The 14,444-nt window shown below is 57.3% G+C and overlaps 1 protein-coding gene across 2 annotated transcripts in view; it reads right to left on the reverse strand.

The window, feature by feature from the left end:
- Positions 1-838: 838 nt before the first annotated feature.
- The window catches only part of NCAPG2 (non-SMC condensin II complex subunit G2), a 41,732-nt gene continuing 28,126 nt past the window's right edge, over positions 839-14,444 (reverse strand). For both annotated transcript variants that reach the window (XM_037516530.2, XM_037516521.2), the window contains exons 22-28: positions 14,172-14,271; positions 11,169-11,356; positions 10,338-10,478; positions 9,385-9,488; positions 8,656-8,756; positions 7,664-7,763; positions 839-4,807 (exon numbers count right to left, since the gene is read on the reverse strand). In XM_037516530.2, the coding sequence (XP_037372427.1) occupies positions 4,756-4,807; positions 7,664-7,763; positions 8,656-8,756; positions 9,385-9,488; positions 10,338-10,478; positions 11,169-11,356; positions 14,172-14,271 (786 nt within the window). In that variant the 3' untranslated portion in view covers positions 839-4,755. The remainder of the gene's footprint in view (positions 4,808-7,663; positions 7,764-8,655; positions 8,757-9,384; positions 9,489-10,337; positions 10,479-11,168; positions 11,357-14,171; positions 14,272-14,444) is intronic.

Here is a 14,444-nt window from a genome sequence, read left to right on the forward strand (position 1 = left end):
CATGTGGGACCCTCCTCCGGTGGCCGGGGAGCAGCCGGGGATCGAACCGGCGCCGCAAAAGGCCGCGGGCAGCTTCGCAACCCAGAGCTCAACCGCTGCGCCACCGGGGAAGGCCTCCCACTTTCTTACGTCACTAAGTCCTTTAATAACATTTTGCAGCTCTTTGTACAGGTCCTTCACCTCCTTAGGTCAACTCCCAAGGTATCAAATTCTATTCGAAGCAACGATAAATAGTATTATTTTCTTGATCTTTTTCCTTCTCATTATTTGTTTACAAAAATGCTAGAGATTTATGTATGTTGATTTTATAACCTTCCACTTTGCTATATACACATCTATTGTTTCTAATAGCTTTTCGGTGGAGTCTTTAGTGTTTTCTATATATACTATCATATAATCTGTGAATAGTGACAGTTGCACGTCTTTCCCGATTTGGATTATTCTCTTGTATTTTTTAGTTCGGAACTCAATCCCAATCCTATAGGCAGGAGCCAGAGATACAAAGCAGAGGCTGCTAAAGTTCAAGAAAGGGAAGGACAATTTTTCTGTATTTTGAAATTCTTCAAAAAAGGGTTAACAGGGCCTCCCTGGTGGCGCAGGCAGTTGAGCGCAGCGCTGTGAAGCTGTCCGTAGCCTCTGCAGCATGGGTTCGAATCCCGGCCGGCCAGAGAGATGCCCACATGGTGCAGCAGACCTCCCCTGTCTCCCCTGTCTCCCCGTTGCTCCCCTCGGCAGTGTGTTTCATCAGCCTGCCTGTTCTGTTCCCCGCTCTGGCTCTGGCCTGTACCCCAGTTCTTGTATAAATAAATAAATCTTTAAAAAAAAGGTTAACAGTTTAAAGCAAAATTAATGAAGATTACTTGGGATGAATACCATACGTAGAAGTAAAGTGCATGATGATGATGACAGCACACCGGAGAGGAGCAATAAAGGACAATTACACTGTTCATGAGGAAACAATATTTTTGAGGCAGATATATTTAATAGAGGCATCAAGAGAATCTGATACAATTCTATACCAATTCCTGACAAAAGCTCTCAGAAAACTAAGAATAGAAACTTTGTGCTGATAAGAAGCATATACATACAACCCGAAGTTTGCACCAACAGTGAGGACCAAAATGCTCCTGCTCAGGAGTCCCTGGGAACAGGAAACGCTCCCTCCACCCGGTTCCACTGTGCAGAGAGGCCAGTAATCTGAGACACCCACAGGTGGGGAGTGAGGGCAGGACAGCGCGTCCCGAGGAGGATGGAAGTCGCAGAGTCCTGAGGATCTAGCAATAGGTTCCCACAACTCACCAGTGAGTTTTTTAAAGTAGGTAAAAACCAACAAAGACAATGCTACCGAAATACTAGTATGAACTAGAGATTTAAAATGTAAAAATACTACTATTTACAATAGCTACTATTTAAAATACTATTTACAATAGCTTCAAAATACATAAAAAATATTTGGATACGTTTGGTAAAATATATGGAAAACCTGTGCTCTGAAAATAACAATATCTTACTGAAGTTAAAGAAATTCCTAAAAATGTTTAATTTAAATCAAAATAAAATTTAAATACTCAAGAGAGAAAAAGAATTCCTTACAATATAGACTATGGTCATGGATCAGAATCATCATCAATATTGTTGAAGTTCAGATTCCCCACAAACTCATCTACAGAGTCAAGGCAATCCCAAGCAAAACCTCCTCCATTCTTCTCTCCTGCAGAAATCGAGTCATTCTAAACATGCACAGGAGACAAAGGCACTGCGGGAGGAGCAGAGGGAGGACGTGTCCTATGCTCTGAAATACACAGGAGACTGGTCAGTGGTGAGAAACACGCCCACGCGTGCGGACAGCTGATGACGGCGCGCACGGTCCTCTCGTGGGGAAAGGGAAACGCCAGCAAAGGGTGCGGGAACAGTCAGGGAATCATGCAGGGGGCGGAATAAAAGGGTACCGAGACTTCACGCCACATGCAAAAATGAAGTAAAACAGATTACAGGCTGAGTAAGATGCCAGAACGGGGTCTCCCCATGACGATGCCTGCACCTGGGGTGCAGTCCGAGTGCAGAGTCATCCCCTCACTCGGGGATGGCAACAACCCCCCGCCCCCCCTTGCCCAAAGGGGGCAAAACTGCTGATCTAGACGGAAGTAAGGGTGAGATACGCCGAACAGTTAATGAAAACACTATCTTCTGTTGCTTCTGGTGTGAGCCGCAGGGACAAGGTGGTGCCGCCTGTGCAGGTCTCTCCACTCACCGAGCGCGGTCACTGCTCTGCCCTGCTCCTCGCGGTCTGCGGAGCCAAGCCCCACAATGACCCGGGGCCCTGGGTGCAGGAGGGGAGGAAAGTGGCAGCTGAGGAGCAACAGGGCAGGATGAGCTGAAACGGATGGGGAGGGAGCTGCAGGAAGGCCGGGGCGGCAGCATCCTGAGGCGAGAGTGCCTCCGTCAGCCAAGGGGATGATAAAGTTCTGAGCCCAGCCAGCAATTAAAAAAAAAATCATATTCTAACGGTGCTGAGGCCACTAGGTATCCATATGGTAAAAACAAAAATCAACCATTACCAAATGCCACACACAAAAATTACCTCAAGATAAACAGGAGAGCTGACCTTCTAGGCGCAGAGAAAAAGGGAAGACGAACACCAAGAGCAAGAGACGCAGGGAGGAAGGGAGCAGGATTCTCACTGGCAGGCAGCAAGCTCCACTGGTAACTGAGCAAGCCAAGATAAAGCGTGCGTCACACACACTCACTCTCACACGCACTGAAACAGGACACAGAAAGCACAAACTATAAAGGTATAAACTACAGTTCATTAAAATTTCAAACTCCTGCTCTTTCAAAGGCAACCAGGCCACGTGCTGTGGCCAAGCAGAGGCTGTGTTTGCAGCACAAGGATCCGCCCGCTCAAGCACAAGATCCATCCACCGTCACACCAGAGCTGATTCGGCGTTTCACCCACACGCACGTCCCGTGGCACCAGCTACCGCGCGCGCCCAAGGAGCGCAGTCAGACACTGCAGTGCGCGCCCGGGGCGGACGCAGCGGGCTCGGGAAGCACATTCTGCTGTGACTCCTCTGGAAGGGCCGGGAGCTCGTGAAGAAGTGAAACATACCACACATCAACTCCACTTCAAGAAAACCACCCCCCAAAACACCCCCCAAAGGCCTGTACCCCTGATGCTCATAGCAACTTTGTTCAAGCATCGTAACGCCCCACGGATGGAGGGCTGACGTGCCCCCGCGAGGGCCATGGTCACCTATCAGCCGCCTGTACTCAGAGGCGCAATTCAGCCCCACTTTGCGTCAGCAGACCAGGGGAACCCCGGCGCTGGCAGTGCCTCTGGCCACCAGTGCATCTGACCCCGCTTTTCCTCGGATCTCTCCACCGAGTCTCAAGGGCGGGAAGACTGTCTCCGTGACAGAGGCTCACGAGGGAGATGGGCAGCGCCTGGGCCCTCCGGGTAGCCTGGTGCAAGGGACGCTGGTGTGGAAGCGGGAGCAGCATGGTGAGTGGAACTGCTAAGTGGAACGTCAGGACCAGGCTGCAGGGCCTCAGCCCTCAGACCGCTGCAAAGTGTGGCTCTCGACCGAGGGCTAAGCCTGGTTGTCCGCGTGCCTCAGAGGCGCCGGGGCTTGAACAACGGTGTGTGGACGGGCTCAAAGCTGCGCCCCCTGAGGGCACGGCCCTACTCCACAATCCGAAGTGGCAGCCAGTCGGCACAGCCGCGTCCAGGCAGAACATCAGTGCAGACACAGCACGTCCGGGAAGTGCTGGGCACGTTCACGACCGCTGCAGGCGAAGCACTTAGGTGCGTGGTCACACCCAGGTGCAAGTGCGTCTGTGCAGGCGAGAAGGCACCCACTGACGCGTCGGATTGTATTCCCGGGTCAGAGAGAAGGAGTCGCAGAGGGAGAGGAGTGGCTCCCATCACGGAACCAGCTCATCTTCAGTCTTACTACACTGGCATAGGTGCTTCCCAGTGGCTGCGCTACCGACGGCAGAGCTATCGCCTGTGCCAGCCTCGTCCACAAACACAGAACCTGGCTTAGACAGACGATGCCCACAAAGCTGCATGCTCACACCCCCGCCCCAGCCCTCAGCAAACCCACCCTAGTGCTCAAAGCTCCAGTAAGTGTTTGGTCCTTTTCTGTGCCTTCTTAGTGACAGAAGCATGGGAAAATTGGGGTTTCTATACTTTTTTGCTTGGGGCAGAAGACAGAATGCACCTGGGCTGATGCCTGCCCTTGCAGTGGGTGCCCAGGACACAGGCCTCTGTGCCCACCGCCCCTTAGGGCCGAGCTGACAGGCTGCTGGTAGCCTGCGGGGGGTGGGCCACAGCCCAGCGACAGCTTGAGCGCAAGGACACAGGTGAGCGGGCTCTGTGCCTGCACTGCCTCGGAACCCCCGCGTGGTGAAAGGACGAAGAGGGAGCTCACCCTGTCTTTATGCAGAGCATGCCTGCGAGCGTCAGGCAGGCAGGCAACACTGTGCACAAACAGGTGTCTCCGAAACAACCCGGTGTCTTGCGAAAGGCTTTGCCCCGTGGCTTCTGTGCCGCTGACCTGGAGCCCTTTGTGTCAAGGACGTGACCACCGGGCCAAAGTGTAGAACCTCAGAGCTGCCCGCTCACACCCCCAAAAGACCCTCCCACCTGCACACCCCATTATGTGGCCGTTGCCGCTCACGTCAACAGCGAGCGACTCCACGTGGCCTCTGTGCGTCCTTGTTCTCTCCCACCTGGCCAGGGCTGCGGCTTGGCTATGAGCTCAGGAACTCTCCCAGGGTCCTTGACGATGACTCATAGAGAAACCTGAAACGCGATGAAAGAAACAATTAGCTGCCCAAATTACCTGAGAGTGTGTTTTCTTTTCTTTTTTTTTGAAAAATTGATTTATTTATATAAGCACTGGGTACAGACAGAAGCGCGGGAGGGTGAGAGAATTCACCAGAGCCAGAGCGGGGAGCAGAACAGGCAGAAGGACCGAAGTCCACTGCTGAGGGGAGCAGCGGGCGGCAGGAGAGGTCTGTGCGCCATGTGGGACCCTCGCCGGCGGCCGGGGATCGAACCGGTGCTGCAGAGGCTGCGGGCAGCTTCGCAACCCAGCGCTCAACCGCTGCGCCACCAGGGGAGGCCCCCGAGAGTGTGTTTTCATAAAAGAGTCTGAAGCGCTTGCAGCCAGACACGCCTCAAGCCAAACTGGAGGATCAGTACCTGCCCCGGTCATTTCTTACACGTGGAACAGAGTAAAAACCCCAGGGCGGTGATCCTAGCCCACATGTGACACATGGAAGGAGTGTTGTCACACCGAGTTCCTGTAGGGCCAGCTCCCCCAGGACACCAGACAGAGGCACCCCAGGCCACTGTCCCCACCAGACCCCAAAGGATCCCTCTAGTCAGCAGCTCCTGACCCTCGTGTGCATGGAAGTTCCAGCAGTCCCCCCACTTCGCTGTGGTTGGGCCCAATCACCCCAAGACTGGAGGCCCAGCAGGGACAGGCCTCAGGCCTGGAGTGCCCTCTGGTCACTCAGAAGTGGCTTGAACCCTCATGGACAGCAGCCCTTACGCCAGCGGCCCCGCAGGAGCTTGCCCTGGCCGCCGCAGCCTCCTGCCTGGAAGCCAGCGTCCCGGAGTGGCCTGGGTATGAAGGGGGAAGCACACCCCTAGAGGGAGAAGGGCCTCTTCTCCAGTGACAGCCGGTCTCAGCCACCAGCCTCTAACGTCGGCAGCGCAGACACACAAGGAGCAAGGCCTCCGGCTCGACGGGGAGGTGGTCGCAGAGAGAAAGCACAGCACACGCCAGTGGGACTCGCGACGCCTGCTTGACCCAGGGCAGAGTCCCATTCCCTCCAGCTCACGCACAGCACTGACCAAGAAGGCCTTACCGGGGCTTCAACAGACGTAAAGGACTGAAATCGTAGTGCCTGCCCTCAGACCCCAGGGCAGTGAAAACCAGAACCAGTAACAGAGAGAGCCAGAACATTCCAAAGTGTGTGGAGATTAAACAACACACAGTCGCTTAAATAACTCACAGTCAAAGAGACATTTAAGCGACTGTGTGTGGAGAAATTTTAAAATATTTTGTGCTAAATGAAAATGAAAACACACATTATCAAAATTCTTGGGATGCAGCAGCAGCAGAGCGTGGGGGTAACTCGCAGCACTGACTATACATCGGCAAGAAGAAAGCCCCAAAGTCACTAAACTTCCAGCTTAGGAAAACAGAAGAGAACAAAGTAAATCCAAAGCAGATAAAGAGAGTTTTAAAAATTAGAGCAGAAACTTTTTAAAAATTGAAAATGGGAAATCAATAAAGAAAAAATCAGTGAAACCGAAAATTGAAAAGATCAATAAAATCTGTCTCTAGTCAGGCGTGGGGAGCAGGGAGGGGGGCGGGGACACACCCTGGGTCCCGCAGCGGACGAGGGGCATCCCGCAGACCGGGCCCCTCACAGGGCAGTGAAGGGGCTCCGAACACGCCGGCCATGGCTCTGACCTCCTGGGGGAAAACGGACCCCTGGAGGCCCCCGCAGCAGAGACGGCGGGGCGGGCAGCCGCGTCCACGGCACGGATCACACTGAGCGGAGGCATCACCGCTTGCTGGACTGAGATTTTAGGGAAAAGGGAAGCCAACCCCCATACTCCCCCTCAGAGGCCGGAGGCGGAGGGACTCGGCCACACCCACGTGGACAGACAGAAAAGAAAGCTCCAGACGCTGTCCGCTCTCCCAGCCCGGGCGGACCTTCTCAACCAAGTGTCAGCAGATTCAGCCCCGCGAGGAGTGAAAAGCATCACACGCCACCACGCGGAACTCCCCGGGCACGAAGGGTGGGTCAACACTCAACATGAGTCAGCCGACAGCCACCTGCGCGCGGAGAAGCCGCTTTTTACCAAAATCCAGCATCCACTGGTGGTGACAGAGCCCAGCACGCTGAGCAGAGGGGAGCTCGTGACCTGATGCCCCACAGCTAGCGCCATGCAGGACGCAAGACAGGAAGGTCTCTCGTGGGGCCCAGATGGGGTGGAGTCGCAGCAGGCCTCCTGACGACCTGGGCGCCGGCCAGCGCGGTCAGAGCAGACGAGAGGGACACGGCCCGGGGAGGCGGGAAGAAGCCGACACGGTTCCGAGAAACTCCTCCAAGGAGCAGGGGCTGTGGGCAGCGGCCAGTGCCCCAGGCACACCTCGCACGAGCCCCAGAGCCCCGCAACGGCTCCCGAAGTTCTAGAACAGCAGGAGACGCTGCTGCACGGCGGGTCTGCGTCCAAAGCCACCTTCCACAGACTCTGCAGAACGAGCGGAGTCAGCAGCGGCTCGCCTGCCGTGGAGGTCCACCGAGCAGCACCCATAGCCGTGCCGCCAGGAAGGCCGGCAGGATACCCACTACCTTGGGCTCGGGGCTCTCACCCCAGTGGGGCGGCCCAGGACAGGGCACTTGTATTTCAGGAACGCCCAGACACGTGTGCGCTATGGAAGACGTGTGTCGTCTGCCCGGACTCCCCAGCAGCTTTGTAAATGACCGTCTTGCTGCTGGGGACAGAGGCAGGAAGTGAGACGTCTGCTCGAGGGGCTCTGCCTGCAGACGCAGTCCTGTCCCCACAGACGAGGGTGGACCGACCACGCCCGGGAGCAGCTGGGGCTTCCCACTGGCTGTACCAGGGCAGCTTTACCTCTCCACGCTGTCTTCTTCCAACGTGATTTCCATGAATGTCTTCAGCTTCCTGTGAACAGCGGCTGCCACGTCCTTCACTTTCGAGCTCCGATGTTTACCTGTGGGGCGTCCCGACAGCATGTTCACACCCCATACAGCAGCGACCTGCGCGCCTGTGGCGCTTCAGTCAGACCCAGCTCCACCCCCGGGCTGCCCGGTGGCCTGCGGCAGCCGCACAGACTGGCCAGGTCCAAGCGGGTCCGGGAAGGCCCTGAGGCAGCCCAGGGGCAGGAGCCCAGGGTGTTCACATCACCGTGAGAAACAACAACTTCCACCTGCCCAGTGCTAGGTGCCCACCCTCGCCCTCACACCCTGGCGTGGGTGCCCCCGGGAGGCCTTCGTGGACTGATTTCACTGTGGGGGGGAGTCTGGGGGAGGGGCCTCGTGACCCCAGCCTGAGTCAGAGGCATCCCGGAGCACCATGACGAACACCAGCACCCAAGCCGGGGAAGCGTGTCGGTGAGGCGTGTTCTGAGTGTCCCACCTTAGAAAGCGCTGCCAGCATCGGCTAACACAAGCAAGACAGACACAAACTTGACAGCAGGGGCCCTGCACGCTGTCCCAATACGCTGAAGCGGCTCCCAATGGGTTTTCCAGCACTATTTCAACTGGGGTGGTTCACAACTGGGGTGCTCAGAACAGGCAAGGCTGAGGGTTAAGGGAGCTGTAGACACTGTCACTGTTAGCGCCAAAGCACAGCACCATCATTGGCAAAAGCAAAAGCAGGTTGTAAAGTCAGGTAACAGTCACAAAACGGCAGGAATTCCTTTCCCAGGCACAGAGGGGGCAGCCGGCGGCCCCGCGGGGGAGGGGGGGACGCAGGGCGTGGCGGGAAGACACACGAGGCAGCCGGCGGAGGAGCTGAGAGCCTTTCGAGCAGGGGCTGAGTCCCCCACCCCAACCCAGCTCCAGGGGTGACACCTAGATGGCGGGAGGGAAAATTCAACCCACCTTTATTGACAACCAAAATAATATGCACAACAGCCGTCAGACACACAATGCCTTCAATGTCGTCCGAAGTCACACACGCCTTCAACTCATCCAGAAATGACCTGCAAAAAATCAACCAAGGTCTTGGATTACCCCATAGCAGATCTCCTCCTGTTTTCTAGAAAGACAGCCAGAAAATTCATCAAGCACCACGGAGCCTGGTTTCCAGGAAATGCACGCTCCACGCGAAGTGGGACGTCAGTCCCGACGCTGCCAGGAGGCAGGGCGCCCAGTCGGGAGCTCTGCGCCCAGCAGACGCCAGAGGACTTCACGCGACTAAACCCGCGGCCACTACGGATGGTGATTTTTCACAGTCACTGAATTTATCTGCCGGTAAGTTCCCGGGGTCTGGAAATCAGCAAACCAGCCTCCGCGGACCAGGCCCCCAGCGCAGCGGCTGCTGGGCGCCCACCACACAGGGACACGCGTGCTCCAGGCGCCCCTGCCGGTCTCCAGCCGAAGCCCCACACGGAAGCCTCACCGTCAGCCACGGGATGACTCTGACACAAGGTAGAGTTTACCTTTGTGAACGTTTAAGGTAAACACTTGTAACAGCTGATAAAATGGGCAAAGTCTGCAAAATGCTTTTCTCAGAAAAAACACTCTGGACCAACTTTGAGCGAAAGGGCACGGCCGAGGCGGCTGAGCGCCTGCAGGCAAGGGGCTGGCGGCGGCGGGAGAAGCGCTCACCTGACCACACTCGGGGACTTGATGACGATGCCCACCAGGCACCTGGAGAACGGCGGCAGCCCCGCCAGGGCATCCGGGGGAGACAGCTCGTCGACATCAGAAACCTGCAACGAGGGCTCAGGTCAGCCGTCACTGAGAGGCCAATGTCCCGGCGCCTCCTCGACCCTCGAGAAAGGCCTTCTGGAAACGTGGAAGCGACTCCCATGAGCTGCTGTGAAGAATCTGCTGCCACAGTCAGGGCTCCGGCATCGTGGTGACAGACGAGCGCTCATCAGAGCCCCGCCCGCTGCTCGTGTGCCCAGCCAGGCCTCCTCCCCACTGGCACCACTGACACTGCACATGGGACAGTGCCTTGCTGGGGGGCCCTGGGCACTGCCAGATGGGACAACAAAAGCAGCTTCCCAACACCACCCACGACCCAGCTGCCCAGTGCGTGCCACTCCGCCCAACGGTTGCACTTGGCCTGGCAGGTTGAATCCCAGGGTGTGGGGGGCCCTGCCTGCTCAGGCAGGTCTTGGGGGGCCTTGCCAGAACCCTGCTCTGGGACAAGCTTTCGTCTTCCACCCATGGCAGCTACAGCAGGGAGCTGCCTGCCCGCAGGCCACGGCCCAGCACCAGCACCTGCCCCAAGCTTGCCAACCATGGGCACTTTGTGGAGACACACCCAGACAGAAACCCAACAGCCTCCCCGTGCTCTGCCTGGGACTGTCACCCCCGACTCAGGCCGCTAATCCATTTGACATTTTCGTCTATGTGATTTTACTGCAGCGTTGGCACACGTGGCCGAAGCGCGACCCTCCGGTGTGTGTGTCCTGGTTCACCGCCTGCTGTTTCTCGTTCTTTGGTGGATCAGGTGCTTGTGTTGGAGGCTCACGGGGCCGCACAGCAGGACTCTGTGCTGCTGAACTGGTGCCCCTGGGGTGGGAGCCCCCAGTGGCGGCGTCCCAACTCACCTTGCGCAGTCGGTGGCTGATCTCCACCACGGACGCCGCGATCAGTGTGGAGAGCACGCCCCTGTGGACCGGCGTGTCCACGTGCCACGACTGGACGGTGGTGATGAACTCGTGAAGCGGGGTCTGGACAGAATACAGGAGCTGCAGGAACATGACAGCCACGGTCAGGGCTAAGAATGGCCTGCCCACCGCTGCTGGAGGCGGACCCCCGCTAGTCTCTTCCCCAAAGCAAAGGAAAAGCCCCAGGGACGGGAACACCCAAAACGGGGCCCCACCGAACACAGAGACGGCGGCATGGCCACGTGATCTGAGAAGCTGCGACGCAATGGCGAAGATTTGGTGAGAAAGAGGCCTGCGCACACCTGATGCCAAAACCACCACCCAGACACCCACATGCCCCGAGCATGAGCACGGCTGGGGGGCCGGGCAGCAGTCTGCACTTGCTGCCCAGCTGAGCCCCCCAGCACTGTCCTGCATCTTGGCTGAAGCAAGTGCACGTCCATATTTCTGAATCACGACTTGGCCCTGTGGGGCGCCAGGTGCCGCAGGCAGCCTGGGTCCACCTCCTGGGAGAGGCTCCTCAGGCCCCCGCCCCCAGAGGCGGCCCTGGGTGGAGGCTAACTTTCATCTGGGGAAGGCCCCACAATCTACATGGAGCCAAGAGCAGCGAGCTCACAAAGTGCATTTAACTCGGGAAGTGCTGTAAGAGGAAAACTGAGCACGCACGGTCACTGGCCAAGATCATGCCTGACCGCGGAGGCAAGCGCCCCCTCCCCGCGCGTGCTCTGTGCTGGCCCCCAGCGTCTGGGGCCCCGGGGAAGGAGTGGGTACCCGCAGGCCTTCTTCTGGCTGCTTCCGGAAACTCCAGGCCATGCACTCCAGCATCTTCTGAAATACTTTCTGGACAGTATCGAACAGCACTGCAACGTCTCCGTCAGAATCTGTCTTCTGGATCAAGGAACTGCCAGTCACCTCCTTCAGGATGCCCAGAAGCAACGTGACATAAAAAAATCCTTTCACTGGAAAGAAAACAGGAAAGCCAGTTATGCAGCCGCATGGATTGGAGAAGTCTCCACACACTTCACGTGACCGCGGGTCACGGTGACTGGAGAGTCCGTCGACGATCAGCCAGAGCAGGCCGGCCAGGTGACTGAATTTCAGCCTAAGCGAGCACGTCTGCTCTGCTCAAACACAGCCCCGCCTCAACCCCAGCAGCTCACCCCACACCACCCCACATGGGCTGTGCCCACCAGGTGCCAGCGTGTGCTACTGGACGCGGCCCAGATGCTTGCCTCCCCTCTGCAGAGTAGGGCCTGGACTCCCGCTCCACACAGGACGGGGGTCAGCCGGGCACTGCAGGCCAGGCCAAGGAAGGGGTATTGAGTGTGCTGTCCTTCTCTCTAGTGGCCGCTTCCCTGCGAACAGCTGCCCCACGGGAGCCTGACCCCTCGACCCACCCGGGGGCCCCGATTTCCCATGTCTGCTTCTGTCCATCCTGTGTAGACAGAGGTGGGGGTTGTGCCATCCAGAGAGCCATGAGCCTCGCTGTGTCCCGGCCTCACTCGACAACCCGACTGCCCCACGGGCCTGAGTGGCAGGTGCCGTGTCCACGGAGACCTCCCACGGGCAGGAGTGCACGACCCTCACGCGTGGGTTCATGTTGCCAGGCAGACCTGTCCCGTGGAAAGGCACAGAGTAACGCCCTAGCTAAGAAACACTTATCTGGTGACAAAGATGACCTACGACCTCACGCTGATTCCTGTGACTCCCCACGGGAAGTGGACTGGGGGTTCACGCCGGGCCCCACAGCCTATAAAATGCATCATAAGATGCAGGAGAGCCAGAGACGGAGGCAGCATCACTGCTCACGGAGTGAGAGCAGCTGCCCTGCAAGCCGGCCTCAGCTCTGGTCACTCGCACAGCCCACGGCCGGTCCCGTGGGGGGCTGCAGGACGGGCACCGCTGGGACCCACAGGAGACAAAGAAGCGCAGTGGGCAGGGGCTCCGGGGGACGGCAGTGAGGAGGCAGGTGCCAAGAGGGCCCTACACGGTCCGCAGTAGAGCCACACGCTAACTACTGACAAAACCTCAAGTTAAAACCTCAGCAGCGAGCCGACCCACACGGCCAGGCAGCGCGCGCCCCCGCAGGCACATGGGCCGCTGCTGAGTGAACAGGACGCGTCGCCGAAGAAACGCTGGATTCGAGGACGTCAGTGAGACCCGGGCCTAGAAGCTTCTCTGGTGTGGTTGCCACACAAGCTCGAGGGCGTCAGCCCTGACTACCGGGTCCCTTCAGGGGACACTCAGCCAGGGAAGCCCTGGCCCACGCCCAGCGGCCCCCACCACTCTCGGCGGGGGATGGTCTCTGCCAACCTCCCTCTGCTTTCTGCTTAAGACACAGTCCCTCTAGAAGCCTCCTTTCTAGCTGCGTCCTTTGTGATGTCACCTCTTGCGCCGCCTCACCACACCATGGAGCAGCCGCCCCCACCAGGGCTGTCGTGGCCGGAGTGGGTTCTGCAGAACGAGGGCGGGAGCGGATACGGCACTCAGGGCAGGGGCTCAGCCGCACACGCTTGGGCATGGAGGACGCCACACGCGACACTAGAATGTGATGTTTTCATTAAAACGCTTCGCGGGGCTCTTCCAGGGAGTCGGGGGAAGGCGTCGGGGGCTGGGGGTCTCTGCCGTCCCACAGCTGGGGTGCAGGTGACTGCAGTTAAACTGGCTGCTGAGACCTAAAGTTCCTGTCAGCGCCTCAGGAAAGTACATTCTATAAATACTAAAAACAGATTCAGCCCTCGGGCAAAAATAATTCCTAAACGATAAATGAAATTTAAAAATATGCAAATGATTTTTAATGTCTCGATCATTAAACTTAATTTTAAAGTGCTATTTTCACAATAGTTATAAAGGATTAAAAAAAAAACAGACTTTAACACACTGTCTGTTCCACTTAACACGAGCCTTTAACTTGCACATTTCACCCAAACAGCGGGCGGCCGAGTCTGAGGGAGGGACGCCGGCAGCCTAGGGCCGCAGCCAGCCCCAACGCAAGCCCCGTGTGAGGGCCAGGAGGGGTGCGAGGACGCCCACGTGACGACATTGCAGGCCATGGACCATAAACTTGACTCGACGCAACAAATCTAATTTTCAAATTTTAATTTTGAATCTACTGAAAATATAATTTTCTATCTCTGCTAGTACATATCTGGACTTAAAGAAATAAGTAAATCCCTATAGATCTCAGGAAAAAACCAGCACAGGGTCTACAGCCCAGACATGTCACAGCCAGCGATCTGCAGCTTCTGGTAGTCACTCAACCACAGCGGGGTGCTGCTAGCAAACCCCCAGGACCCCACCCACTTCTCTGGCTGGGACCCCTCATAGGATGGCTCAGACATCACCGGGTCTCGCTCTGGGGACGGGCTCTGCTTCGAAGGCCACCCAGAGGAGGCCGACTTCCCCTCAGCATCTAGCGCACAGCAAGCGAGCACACCGGGCTCTTGCCCTCCCCAACAAACTTGGGCATCACCCTACCTTGTGGCCTGAGCAGAGCCAGGAGAGGCTGCTGTGGGCTCTGTTCAGGACACCGGAGGCTGGGGCTGTCACACACTGGCGGGCCTGCAGCCCAGCAAGCCAGAGGGAGTGGCTGCAGGATGGACAAAACCCAACCCGACCCACGTGACACCAGAAACACCCTTCAACTCCCCACCGCATCAGCCCACTCTGGATAGGAACTGGTTTCCGTATGTGTCACCCCCTGACCAACGGGGCAGGAGGAGGAGGCTGGCTCTGGCCCAACAGCTGGAGGAGCCCTTTCCGGGCAGAGCGTACCTGTCTGCATGACCCCAAGACTCCGCTGTAAAAGCTGGATCTGGAACCTGTAATCGCCGAGGCCGACCATAATCACATCTTTACACACGGTCAGGTAGGTCTGCAAGAGACAGACTTCTGATGTCACTCACCACCAAAGGCCGCAGGAGGGCAAAGAAAAGAGAACCATGAGCTGACGTGCTTCTAGGCAGCTCAAAAAGCAGGTATTTGCAGAGACGTTATATGGGGGCTTCACAGGCGCTTTTGTTTCTGTAAGGCCCCTAGCAACGCCAC

This window comes from Talpa occidentalis, unplaced genomic scaffold (genome assembly GCF_014898055.3).
Source record: "Talpa occidentalis isolate TD23 unplaced genomic scaffold, MPIMG_talOcc4v2.1, whole genome shotgun sequence".
Taxonomy (NCBI): domain Eukaryota; kingdom Metazoa; phylum Chordata; class Mammalia; order Eulipotyphla; family Talpidae; genus Talpa; species Talpa occidentalis.